The 13,725-nt window shown below is 43.7% G+C and overlaps 1 protein-coding gene across 2 annotated transcripts; it reads left to right on the forward strand.

The window, feature by feature from the left end:
- Positions 1–171: 171 nt before the first annotated feature.
- APEX1 (apurinic/apyrimidinic endodeoxyribonuclease 1) lies at positions 172–12,015 on the forward strand. Of its 2 annotated transcripts, none has more exons than XM_060780136.2 (5): positions 172–295; positions 5,346–5,491; positions 6,364–6,545; positions 8,910–9,102; positions 10,829–12,015. In XM_060780136.2, exons 2-5 carry the CDS (start codon positions 5,428–5,430, stop codon positions 11,341–11,343), a joined length of 954 nt encoding a protein of 317 aa, XP_060636119.2. In that variant the 5' UTR covers positions 172–295; positions 5,346–5,427; the 3' UTR covers positions 11,344–12,015. The 2 variants fall into 2 exon arrangements, with proteins under 2 accessions (XP_060636119.2, XP_060636120.2); XM_060780137.2 differs by having other exon boundaries at positions 5,349–5,491.
- Positions 12,016–13,725: the final 1,710 nt, after the last annotated feature.

Consider the following 13,725-nt stretch of genomic DNA (forward strand, 5'->3'; position numbering starts at 1 on the left):
TGGACAGAATATAGTGACGTCATCGCGCGCCAAGCCCCGCCCACTGGTCCCTCTCCACATGATAAGGCGGGGCTTCTCACATTCTCTTCCGCGTTGTGTTTAACCCCTTCGCTTCTGGACTCTTTTCCGATTGGCTTGGGCGGCTAACCCCGCCCCCTGACGTCATCGGGACAGCCCAGAAACCCTTGTCACGTGATACCAAGTGACTCCACGTGCTCCTGGCTTTCTCCATTCTACCAAAAGGAGTAATTGTCTGCGGATTGTCTCCAAGGGGCGCTTTTGGGATCTTGGCCTGGTAAGAGTAGCAGCCAGGAAGAAGCATCAATTACTGTGCAATATAATAATAATAATAATAATAATAATAATAATAATAATTTGCTTTGCCTTGATCTAAAAAAAAGGACTTCCATCTTTGCAGAGGGTGCTTCTACACTATTATTTATTTATTTGTTTATTTATTTGCATTTTTATGCCGCCCTTCTCACCCCCAATATATTATTAACATAGTACAATCATAGAATCAAAGAGTTGGAAGAGACCTCATGGGCCATTCAGTCCAACCCCATTCTGCCAAGAAACAGGACTATTGCATTCAAATCACCCCTGACAGATGGCCATCCAGCCCCTGTTTAAAAGCTTCCAAAGAAGGAGCCTCCACCACACTCCGGGGCAGAGAGTTCCACTGCTGAACGGCTCTCACAGCCAGGAAGTTCTTCCTCATGTTCAGATGGAATCTCCTCTCTTGTAGTTTGAAGCCATTGCTCCGCGTCCTAGTCTCCAAGGAAGCAAAAAACAAGCTTGCTCCCTCCTCCCTGTGGCTTCCTCTCACATATTTATACATGGCTATCATATCCCCTCTCAGCCTTCTCTTCTTCAGGCTAAACATGCCCAGCTCCTTAAGCCGCTCCTCATAGGGCTTGTTCTCCAGACCTTTTATCATTTTAGTCGCTCTCCTCTGGACACCTTCCAGCTTGTCAATATCTCTCTTGAATTGTGGTGCCCAGAATTGGACACAATATTCCAGATGTGGTCTAACCAAAACAGAACAGAGGGGTAGCATGACTTCCTTAGATCTAGACACTATGCTCCTATTGATGCAGGCCAAAATCCCATTGGCTTTTTTTGCCGCCACATCACATTGTTGGCTCATGTTTAACTTGTTGTCCACGAGGACTCCTAGATCTTTTTCACTCATACTGCTCTCGAGCCAGGCGTCCCCCATTCTGTATCTTTGCATTTCATTTTTCCTGCCAAAGTGGAGTATCTTGCATTTGTCACTGTTGAACTTCATTTTGTTAGTTTTGGCCCATCTCTAATCTGTCAAGATCGTTTTGAATCCTGCTCCTGTCCTCTGGAGTATTGGCTATCCCTCCCAATTTGGTGTCCTCTGCAAACTTGATGATCATGCCTTCTAACCCTTCATCTAATATCAGTATTAAATACTACTATATTGTACTATACCATTATACTGTAATCTTATTAGTAATATTACATGTAATATACATATATAATTATACTATCATATTATTATATTGCATTAAAGGTAAAGATTTTCCCCTGACATGAAGTCCAGTTGTGTCCGACTCTGGGGGTTGGTGCGCATCTCCATTTCTAAGCCAAAGAGCCGGCGTTGTCTGTAGACACCTCCAAGATCTCATGGCCAGCACGACTGCATGAAGCTCCATTGCCTTCCCTATTGATCTACTCATATTTGCATGTTTTCAAACTGCTAGGTTGACAGAAGCTGGGCCTAACAGCAGGAGTTTACATTTCAGGCCGTCACCCTAAATATACTTGCTCAAAAGAAAGCCCCAATGGACATAGTAAAGTAAAGGTAAAGGTTTTCCCCTGACATTAAGTCTAGTTGTGTCTGACTCTGGGGAGTGTTGCTCATCTCCATTTCTAAGCCAAAGAGCCGGCGTTGTCCGTAGACACCTCCAAGGTCATGTGGCCGGCATGACTGTATGGAGCGCTGTTACCATCCTGCCTGAGCGGTACCTATTGATCTACTCATATTTCCATGTTTTTGAACTGCTAGGTTGGCAGAAGCTGGGGCTGACAGCTTATTGCATTACATTATCATATTATAAATATTATATGTATGTACACTATATTATTTTACATTACATTATATTATTAGCATAGCACAGGAGACAAGATAGAACTGTCCTCTGGCCCCCTCTCTTTTCACTCTGGCCCAGAGCAGCAGTTGGTGCTGGGGGAGGGGTCCTCTACTGTCTGTCTATATATGTTTTGTGTCTATGGGATTGAATGTTTGCCATGTATATGTACATTGTAATCCGCCCCGAGTCCTCTGCAGGGTGAGAAGGGCTGAATATAAATACTGTAAATTAATAAATGGGCAAGATGGATGGATGGCATCCTTGAAGTGACTGGACTGACCTTGAAGGAGCTGGGGGTGGTGACGGCCGACAGGGAGCTCTGGCGTGGGCTGGTCCATGAGGTCACGAAGAGTCGGAGACGACTGAACGAATGAACAGCAACAACAAATTAATAAATACTGATGACACATAAGTAAGAGATAAGATGGAACTGTCCTCTGGCACCTTCTCTCTTCACTCTGGCCTAGAGCAGCAGTTGGTGCTGGAAGATTAATCAAGTTTGATAACACTTAAGGATGGGGTACAAATGCTCGAAATGAACCAGTAAACACAGCAAATTGTTGTGTTTCTACAGTTCTAGAGCCCCATCGCCACTGTCATATAATGCCCGTTGGCTGCATTATATGGAATTATAAGTCTACAACACTGCCCATATAATGCACTTTCAGACTGCATTATATGACAGTAGAGATGGACACACTTTCCCCTCCATATAAATATTTTTAAAATGGACTATGTCTTAGAATTGTGAGTGCTTTCTCATTTGTATATATAAATAGTTTTTTTCAGTTGTTGGTACTGAGATTAGTGTGTTGATACTTACTTACTTAGGCGATCCCTCATCCAAGTAAAATTGTCTTCCAAGTTCGGTGTCCTGGCGATGGGTCCATAGGTGGCTGTGGAGCTCTATTCTTGATCTGCATCTTCTCCTGCAGTGAGGGTATTGGTTTCCAAGTGGAAGGCGGTCCCAGTTGGGATTGGCTTGATGCGCCTTCCTCTTGGCACGTTTCTTTTGCTCTCCATTCGTGCCTCTTCAAATTCTACAGCACTGCTGCTCACAACTGACCTCCAACTGGAGCGCTCAAGGGCCAGGGCTTCCCAGTTCTCCGTATATATGCCAGAGTTTTTAAGGTTGGCTTTGAGCCCATCGTTAAATCTCTTTTCCTGCCCACCAACATTCCATTTTCCATTCTTGAGTTCGGAGTAGAGCAACTGCTTTGGAAAACGGTGGTCAGACAATGTGGCTGGTCCAGCTGAGTTGATGGCGGAGGACCATCACTTCAATGCTGGTGATCTTTGCTTTTTCCAGCACGCTGACATTTGTCTGCTTGTCTTCCCAAGAGATTTGCAGGATTTCTTTTGGAGGCAACGCCGATGGAATCGTTCCAGGAGTTGCATGTGACATCTGTAGATAGTCCACCTTTTGTAGGCATAGAATAGTGTTGGGAGGACAATAGCTTTATAAACAAGCACCTTGTATTCTAACTACAAGAAAGGAGATTCCATCTGAACATGAGGAAGAACTTCCTGACTGTGGAAGCTGTGCAGCAGTGGAACTCTCTGCCCCGGAGTGTGGTGGAGGCTCCTTCTTTGGAAGCTTTTAAACAGAGGCTGGATGACCATCTGTCAGGGGTGCTTGGAATGCAATATTCCTGCTTCTTGGCAGAGGGTTGGACTGGATGGCCCATGAGGTCTCTTCCAACTCTATGATTCTACGATTCTATCCCTACGGATGTCCCGGTCTTCAAACACTCTCTGCTTCATTCGGAAAAATTCTGCACTCGCAGAGCTCAGGCGATGTTGTATTTCATTGTCAACGTTGACTTTTGTGGCTGCCAAGGTAGCGGAAATGGTCAACATTTTCTAATGTTACACCATTAAGCTGTATTTCTGGCATTGCAGAGGGATCGGCTGATTACTGCTGGAAGAGGACTTTAGTTTTCTCAATGTTCAATGACAGGCCAAGCTTCTCATATGTTTCTGCAAAGATGTTTAGAGTGGCTTGTAGCTCTTCTTCTGAATACGCACAGACGATGTTGCCATCTTACAATTGATGGCATAATAGAATCAAAGAAATACGGTACTTTCCCCAGGATCATAGGACATTCTTCCTCAACTGTTGGGATAGCTTTGGTACATATCCCTTTGCAGATATAGGGATCCTGCTGTTGTTATCTTAATTGGGCTCATTTCTTGTCACGCTTTGGATCTTGTGTTTCCGATCATGCAGCACATGGCATTTGCTTCCTTAGCTGCGGCACTGAATTGCTGGTTTGCATGCACTTTGTGGTCAATTAAGACATGTATCTCCTTTTTGGGTATTTGGTTGCCAAGTCAGGTTTTTCCAATTTGCTGTCTTTTCCATAGAGAAGGCCCATTTTGATCAGTGTGAGCTGTGTTTTGTGGAAATGGTGCCATTGGCTATGAAAAAGGCCAAAGGCAACCTAACAGCCAAATACTAGTGATTTTTAAATCTCCAATTAAAAGAAAATAAAGTGTTTGAGATAGCCTTTATTTATTTCACTTGCATATTTATTTATTTACGATATTTATATGCCGACCTCACCCCGAAAGGGACTCAGAGCAGCTTTCAAGATATAAATACACACACACACACACATACAATATATTATGTTAATAGCATAGTACAATATCAGTATTATATATTACTATATTGTACTATACCATTATATGGTAATATTTTTAGTAATATTACATGTAATATGAAATATATAATTATAATATTGTATTATTAGTATATTGTATCACATTATAATATTATAAATATTATATGTATATACAATATATTATATTTATAGTCCAGCTTCTTTATCTGCAGGGTTTTATGGAGTAATTTGGGGTGCATCTACACCAATCATTGGCAAACTTGGGCCCTCCAGGTTTTTTGGACTTCAATTCCCACAATTCCTCATAGCTGTAGGCTGTTAGGAATTGTGGGAGTTGAAGTCCAAAACACCTGGGGGGGCCAAGTTTGCCATGCCTGATCTACACTGCATAATTAATGCAGTTTGACCCCACTTTCCCTACCTAGCCTCAATGCCATGGAATCCTGGGATTTGTAGTTTACAAGGTCTCTGCCAAAGAGTGCTGGTTTCTCACCAAGCTACAACTCTCACAATTCCATAGCTTTTAACCATGGCTGATAAAGTAGTGAGGATGGGAATACGGTCATGAGATATATATTGGCTGCTTTCTTCCCAGGAGACGTTGCTGGCCAGGAGCCCTGCAGCTTGTAAGACTCAGCCGCCGGCTGCTTCGGGTCGGACCAAGTTGGGGACTTGAGATGCCAAAACGAGGAAAGAAGAAGGAAGAGGATGGAGTCGTGCCAGAGGAGAAGGAAGTGGCAGGTACATATTTCCATCTTAGTCATAAAGATAGGATTACCCCGAACCAAGGCAGAAAGGGCATCCTTCTTCCATGTGGGCTTGTTGTGCATTGTGTTTTTGTTCATCAGGGCACAACAGAATGCTACAAGGATAGAAAAACCTTTTGTTTTCTGCATAACTCTTCATCTGATTACTAGAAGGTGTAGAGGTATTGGGTGTAATAACGACACAAGTCCAAAACATAAGGTGCATCTTCACTGTCGAAATAATACAGTTTGCCACCACTTTAACTGCCATGGTGCAATGCTATGGAATGAGAGGAGTTGTAGTTGGTCAAGGTCTTTACCCTTCTCTACTTAAGAGTGTTGGCGCCTCACCATACTACAACTCCCAGGATTCCATAGCGCAGTGGGTTAAAACATTGTGCTGGCAGGACTGCTGACCGAAAAGTTGGTAGTTTGAATCTGGGGAACAGGATGAGCACCCATCTGTCAGCTCCAGCTTCTCCTGAACAACATGGATGTTGTCCCCTGAACAACATCCTTGCAGATGGCCAATTCTCTCACACCAGAAGTGACTTGCAGTTTCTCAAGTCACTCCTGACACGGAAAAATAAAAAGCACTGAGCCAAGGTAGTTAAAGTGGGGTCAAACTGCACTATTTCTGCAGTGGAGAGGCACTCTTAGGGACATAGTTATAGATTTGCAGAGCTTTCTTAAAGCAGCGCTAGGTAGATGTTTTGTAGACTTCAGTTCTGATCATTCCTTCTCAACAGTGTTGGGAGTGCCAGTCCAACATGATACTCAGTTCACTCTGATGGGTGAAAAGTGGTTTGAGTCATTCTCTAATCATGCTCTGTATCTATCTGTCTGTCCGTTTCTTTTCTCACCCAGAACCAGAACCTAAGAAAGCCAAGAAAGGTGGAGCTAAAGCTGCGAAGGAGGCTGACGGTCCTATCTTGTACCAGGACCCTCCGGATAAACTGACCTCTTCCAGTGGCAAGAAATACAACTTGAAGGTCACATCCTGGAATGTTGATGGGATCAGAGCCTGGGTCAAGAAGAAGGGAGTGGAGGTAATGCATAAAGATGCACCATGCCAGAGAAGGAGTCTCATTTTGTCCAGCTTCTTTCTTTCAATTGCAGCCAACCAATTGCTTGCAATCTGAACATGCACAGCCAAGAACCTACACTTGATGTAGAATTGATGCACTTTGACACCACTTTAACTGCCATGTCTCAATGGTTCGGGCCCGACCTGTCTCCGCAATCGCATCTCCTTCTATGAACCGGCGCGAACTCTAAGATCTTCCGGGGAGACCCTGCCTTCGCTCCCACCTCCGTCACAAGTACAGTTGGTGGGGACGAGAGAGGGGGCCTTCTTGGTGGTGGCTCCCCGCCTTTGGAACACCCTTCCAAGGGAAATAAGACAAGCCCCATCCCTCCCCTCCTTTCGTAAGTGCTTGAAAACCTGGTGGTTTCAACAAGCCTTTGAGAATGACCAGTTCTAGCCCAGCCTCAAACATTGTTGAATATGGCCTTGCACTCTTACCTATTACCCCGGTCATCCCTCTATTAGGTCCTGGAAATGAGCAGCCAAAGACCTGTACCTGCTATTGTTAGCCTGTTATAGCATTGTACTTAATTCCCTTTCCCCTCATATTTTGAGTTTGCACTAGCCTCAGCCCAGCCTTTTAATTGCTCTGAACAGGCAGGATTATTTTTAATATATATGTGTTATTGTGATAATTTTATGCTTATGTTGTTTTGTTAATTTTATGTCATGCTGTTTAGTCTGTATGTTTTGATGATATTACTTGGAAACCGCCCTAAGTCCCCCTCGGGGAGATAGAGTGGTATATAAAGATTTATTATTATTACTAGCGGTCCCCTGCCACGCGTTGCTGTGGCCCAGTCTGGTGATCTGGAAAATAAAGTAATGAGAAAGTGTTGGTTTCTAATCTATGTAATTTCTTTATGCTTTTGGGTTATCAGTATTTCTTGCTGTTTCTTTGTCTGTGTTGGTGTAGAGATTGTCTGGTTTGCCTACTCTGGAACATGCAACATAGAATTGTCCTTTTTTAGGAGTCCCTTTGAAATCATGATACTGTATCTGTGTCCTATATATCTATATGTATGGCTGGATGGCTCTTTTGTCAGGAGGGCTTTGAATACATTTTCTTGCCCTTGTGAAGGGAGTTGGACTGGATGGCCTTAAGTATTTTCTGTTGTTTGTTGTGCTTCTGTGTGGGAAGTTTGCCTCCATTCTGTCATTGGTGGGGTTCAGAATGCTCTTTGATTGCACCTCAACTATAAATCCCAGTAACTACAACTCCCAAGGTCAAGGTTATTTCCTGCAAACTCCATCTGTGTTCAAATTTGGACATATGGAGTACTCGTGCCAAGTTTGGTTCCGATCCATCATTGTTTGAGTCCACAGTGCTCTCTGGATATAGATGAACTACAACTCCCAAACTCAAGGTCAATGCCCACCAACACTTTCTAGTGTATTTTGTTAGTCCTGGGAGTCCTTTGTGTGCCACTTTAAGTCCAATTCCATCACTGGTGGAGTTCAGAATGCTCTTTGATTGTAGGTGAACTATAAATCCCAGCAACTACAACTCCCAAATTACAAAATCAATGTTTTGAGTGATGGTCACCCCTTGGGTTAGTAGGTGTCTTGTGGTCAAAATTGGCGGCAATTCGTCCAGTGGTTTTTGAGTTATGTTAACCCCACAAACGAACATTACATTTTTATTTACATAGATTAGTGCTGTGCAGTCATAGAAGTGGTAGTTTGGTGAAGTTGTAGTTTGTAGTTTGGTGAAGCACCAGCGTTCTCTTACAAAGTGAAGAACTTGCAAAACTACAAACTCCCAGGATTCTTTAGCATTTGTAGTTAAAATGGTGTCAAATGGCATTAATTCTACAGTGTAGATGCAGAGGGATCTTATAGCACCTTTAAGGCTGAGAGAAAGAAGTTGCATAAGCTTTCGTAGACTTAAGTAACAGAGGCTTATGTCAGAAGCTTATTTGGTAGATAGACGCTCGTGCATCTGATGAAGAACGGCTTAAGTCTGTAAAAGCTTATGCTACCAGCTTTTTTCTCTCAGATTGTGTCAAAGGTGCTGCTCTCCAAGAAATAGGCCATTGTGATCCTCCAGATTTGTTATGGCTACAACTCCCATGATTTCTCACATTGGGCTGGGGCTGCTGAGAGCTGCATTCCAGCATCATCTACAAGGCTAGAGAGCTTGCTTCAAACTCTGGTAGATATCAAAATCCATGGATATTGAAGTCCTATTATATAAGGTGGCCCAAGTATGCTTCTCTTGGGGAAACCAGTCCTGCACACCCTAATCTTTGTAATGTATTGTTCTCCTTTTTGTGAGAAGATGTAAGTCAGGAGACTCTGGCCTGAAGATGTTCTTGTTCCACAGTGGGTTTGCGAGGAGGACCCAGACATCCTCTGCCTGCAGGAGACCAAGTGTGCAGAGAAGCAGCTGCCGGCCGATATCCGGGATCTGGCCGAATATCCCCACAAGTACTGGGCCTGCTCCGATGACAAGGAAGGCTACAGTGGCGTGGCCTTACTCTCCAAGGTCAAGCCTCTTGAGGTCAAGTATGGAATTGGTGAGGACATAGGAAACCTTTGTGTCCAATTTGTGTGTGTGCCTTAAAGTCACCTGTCATGAATTCCATAAGGTTTCTTCACTGAAATAGAGCCTTCTGCACCACGTGTTTACGAATTTGCATAGTTTCCAAGATTAGATGGAATCTGGTACCTTCCTGCTCTTTTCCTTATGCTTTCCCCTTTTTCTTTGAAACTGGTGGTCTTACAGTGTTGTATAATAATTTTATGCACCATTATTTGCAAGCATTATTTTTTGGCGTGCAACTCCCAAAATTCCCATTCTGGAGGGTGAATTCCTGGGAGTTGTAATCCCCAATACTGCCTTTCCGAACTTGCTGCCTTCTATGCTCCTGGGCTAAGGCCCCATGGTGGCGCAGCGGGTTAAACCGCTGAGCTGCTGAACTTGCTGATCGCAAAGTTGGTGGTTTGAAACCGGGGAGTGGGGTGAGCTCCCACTGTTAGGCCCAGATTCTGCCAACCTAGCAGTTTGAAAACATGCAAATGTGAGCAGATCAATAGCTAAGGTAATGGCGCTTCATGCAGTTATGCTGGCCACATGACCTTGAAGGTGTCTATGGACAACGCTGGCTCTTTGGCTTAGAAATGGCGATGAGCACCACTCCCCAGAGTCGGACACAACTAGATTTAATGTCAGGGGAAACCTTTACCTTTCCTTATGCTCCTGGGCTAGCAATTGTTCCTTTAGCTTACCTGGCTAGACTTTCCTACCAAAAAGATAGATTTTTTCATCTGTCACACTCCTCTTCTGATGAAGGCACTGATATTCCAGCCTCCTTTAAATCTCTCTTGCATTTGGCTGGGATGGGCATCTGGCACGGATGGAGAGAATGCATTAGTCCTGCATGAAACTATGGGAGGCTGTAGTTGTTGCTGTGACAACTCTGTACTTTTGAAAAAAATACCCCACAAATGCCCTTATAACCAAAATATGCTATATTTCGCCAATAGCCATTTTAGGACAGGAGTTACGGTAAACTCTCAGTTAACTGGAATTCTCAAGCATTCGGCAAAAAAATTATCAGAATATAGGGGAAAAGAAATTTTAGAATTGAAGAAATAAAATGTTAGAAAATAGTAATTTGCTTTTAATTACTGTATTTCAATATTAATATCAATGCAGAGTTTATGGTATAGTATTTAGTCCTTTTAAAAATATATTAATATTAATAATAATAATAATAATAATAATAATAATAATACTTTATTTTCATACCACCCTATCTCCTCAAAGGGACTCAGGGCGGTTTCTAACATGTAAGGCAAGCGTTCAATTGCCGGAAAGAAACCATACTGATAATTACACAAAGATAAACACAGTCGACAATATAACACAACCTAATTCGACTTAACAGGCATAATAACAACTGAAAGTATTATAAAATACAAAAAAATCTGCTAAAGCACACTAAAGATAAAAATATTAATAACTATTAAGCAACAAAAAACTATATCTATCCAGAGTCTAAAAATCCCCATGGGTGCGTGCCAGTTTACTGAGAGCCAACTGTACATTTTTTCCCAGCAGGAAACTCTTTGTTAAGACTTAACTAGGCATCTCTTGAGTTTGAAATGACTCTGTGTGTGTGTGGCAAAATTGTGGGGGAAAGCAAATGGTGATGATTGGGGGAGGCACACTTACCTTACTTTTCTTCTTGACCAATATGGCTAATACCAGTTTCTATTCTGTTGGCTTTCCCACTACAGGTGAGGAGGAACATGACAAGGAAGGCCGAGTGATCACGGCCGAGTTCCCCTCCTATTTCTTGGTGACGTCCTATGTGCCGAACGCTGGCCGGGGCCTGGTGCGCCTGGAATACCGCCAGAGCTGGGACGTTGCCTTCCGTTCCTACCTGAAAGGCCTGGCTGCTCGCAAGCCCCTCATCTTGTGTGGAGATCTCAATGTGGCCCATGAAGAAATCGACCTGAAGAACCCCAAGGGCAACAAGAAGAATGCCGGCTTCACTCCTGAGGAGCGGTCCGGCTTCACCAAGCTGCTGGAGGAAGGCTTCGTCGACACATTCCGGCACCTGTACCCCGACACGGCCTACGCCTACACCTTCTGGACCTACATGATGAACGCCCGGTCCAAGAACGTGGGCTGGCGTCTCGACTACTTCGTTGTCTCCAAAGACCTGCAGGAGGGTATCTGCGACAGCAAGATCCGTTCCACTGCCCTGGGGAGCGACCACTGTCCCATCACCCTGTATATAGCTGTGTGAAGCGGAATGGACTGTGGTTATTACACTGCCAGCGTAACATTAGAGCTTGAAAGTGATGGAGACAACCGTAGGAAACTTGAGGTGTGTAAGATAGTGTGTGAGAATGTGATTTGTTGTATCCACACCTGTATGGTAGAGCTTTGAATTTCTGTTCTTTTTCTCCCTAGTTGACAAAACCTAGAGATGATTCCAGTAAAGTTAACATACTCCTGAGATGGAAGTTGACCCCTCCCTTGAAACTTTTCAAGGCCAGTTCTAAGCAATCAGAATAATGTACAGAAGCAGGTCTCTTGCTAAGGTTTTTTTGCCCACTTTCCCCTTCCTCAATTATAGCAAGCACTGGTACAGAAATCACGGTGAGAATGGAGCAAAGGAGAATAGCCATATTGTTTCTACATCCAGTTGTTTAGGTAGTGGCTCATCGTTTGGTAATTGCTTGCTGATAATTTCCCAAAAAGGCTTAAGTGACTAGCAGGAAAAAGTTGATGCTCTGTCTTTTCAGCCTAGTACTGTGAACTCTCTTGGTTTCCATCCTCTTCCATGCCCCATTCTTCCTCAAGTAACTATTTTCTCTTTAATACTTTCCTTTCCTGAAGGTTGTAATGCTTCAAGGTAACAGCATAACCTCTCAGAAAAAGCATTAAACTTTCATTTCGTATGGTATCAATGAAACAGCTGTCCTGTTTTGTTTCTTCAAGTTACTTCATTGTGAAAATTGTCTCATAGGGTTCTTGCAGTAAATTGAATTATTTATCATATCAGAAGCAAACCGCAGGTACAGTTGCAATGTATTTGAAAACACAAAGTTAAAAAAAAACTTGGCATTCTACTAAATGACCAGAAGCTGGCCACTTGGAGTGCCTCTGGTGTTCCTATAAGAAGGTCATCCATTGTGCTTGTGGCAGGGCTCGGACTGCATTGTAATAGGTGGTTTGTGGTTGGCTCTTCACCACACTCCACTTCGTGGCCCCATTTCTTAATGTTGGCTCTGCATCTCGTGGTGCCAGAGCGCAGTCTGTTCAGCGCCTTTCGAGTCACCCAGTCTTCTGTGTGCCCAGGGGGAAGTCTCTCGTTCAGTATGAGCCATGACTTGAGGTTCTGGGTTTTAGCCTGCCACTTTTGGACTCTTGTTTGCTGAGGTGTTCCTGCAGGTATCTCTGTGGATCTTAGAAAACTATTGATTTATGGCATTGGCATGCTGGCTGATATCCAAACGGGATGGGCCAGGGATGTCATTGCCTTGGTCCTTTCATTACTGGTTGCTACTTCCCAGCAGATGTTAGGTGGTGCAATAATGATCATCATCATCATCATCATCATCTTTATTTGTACCCTGCTACCATCTCCCCAAAGGACTAGGTGCGGCTTACCTGAGGCCATGCAATACTGGCTGAACAATATTTCTCCAGTGGTGTGGGGTGTAGACATCCTGTGATAGTGCAGCACATCTCATTAAGAGCCACATCCACTGTTTTAACATGGTGAGATGTGTTCCACACTGGGCATGTGTACTCAAGCAGCAGGTGCTGATGTCTTCTCTGTACTGGTTGTAAGTTATTTATTTATTTGGAACACCTCAGCAAGCGAGAGTCCAAAAGTGGCAGGCTCAAACCCAGAAACTTAATCAATGGCTGATACCAAATGAGAGACTCCCCCCTGGGCACACAGCAAACTGGGCGACTTGGAAGGCACTGAACAGACTTTGCTCTGGCACCACGAGATGCAGAGCCAACCTTAAGAAATGGAGCTACAAAGTGGAATCCACGACATGCGAGTGTGGAGAAGAGCAAACTACAGACCACCTGCTGCAATGCAACCTGAGCCCTGCCACATGCATAATGGAGGACCTTCTTGCAGCAACACCAGAGGCACTCCAAGTGGCCAGATACTGGTCAAAGGACATTTAATCAACTACCAAGTTTGCAAATTTTGTGTTTTGTTTGTCTGTTGGTTTGTTAGTTAAAAAATGCAATGCAACTCTCTGGTCTGCCCCTGACACGATAAATAAATAAATCTCAGCACTCTCCTAGAATGCTATAGGTGGTGTATCTGTTGTATTCTGCCTGTTCCTTTCATTCTTACCACAAACCAGCAAGGTTGAGTAGTCATAACTGGCCCAAGAGCTGCCTGTGAACGTTAAGACTGGGTTCCTATGTCGCGTTATATGGTTAAGGGGCCTTCAAGTCAACTGACATCAGCCTTGCTTATTCCAAGGTTTTCTTGGAAACGAAGAGGTTTACCATTGCCTTCCTCTGAGGTAGAAACTGGGTGATTTGCCTAAGGTCACCTAGTGGCTTTCACTAGCACTGCCTTAAATCAGAGTAGAAATACTACCAAAATCCAGATTATACCCTCTAGGGATGCATCTACACCAGGCATGGG

This window comes from Anolis sagrei, chromosome 6, assembly GCF_037176765.1.
Source record: "Anolis sagrei isolate rAnoSag1 chromosome 6, rAnoSag1.mat, whole genome shotgun sequence".
In the NCBI taxonomy this organism is placed as follows: domain Eukaryota; kingdom Metazoa; phylum Chordata; class Lepidosauria; order Squamata; family Dactyloidae; genus Anolis; species Anolis sagrei.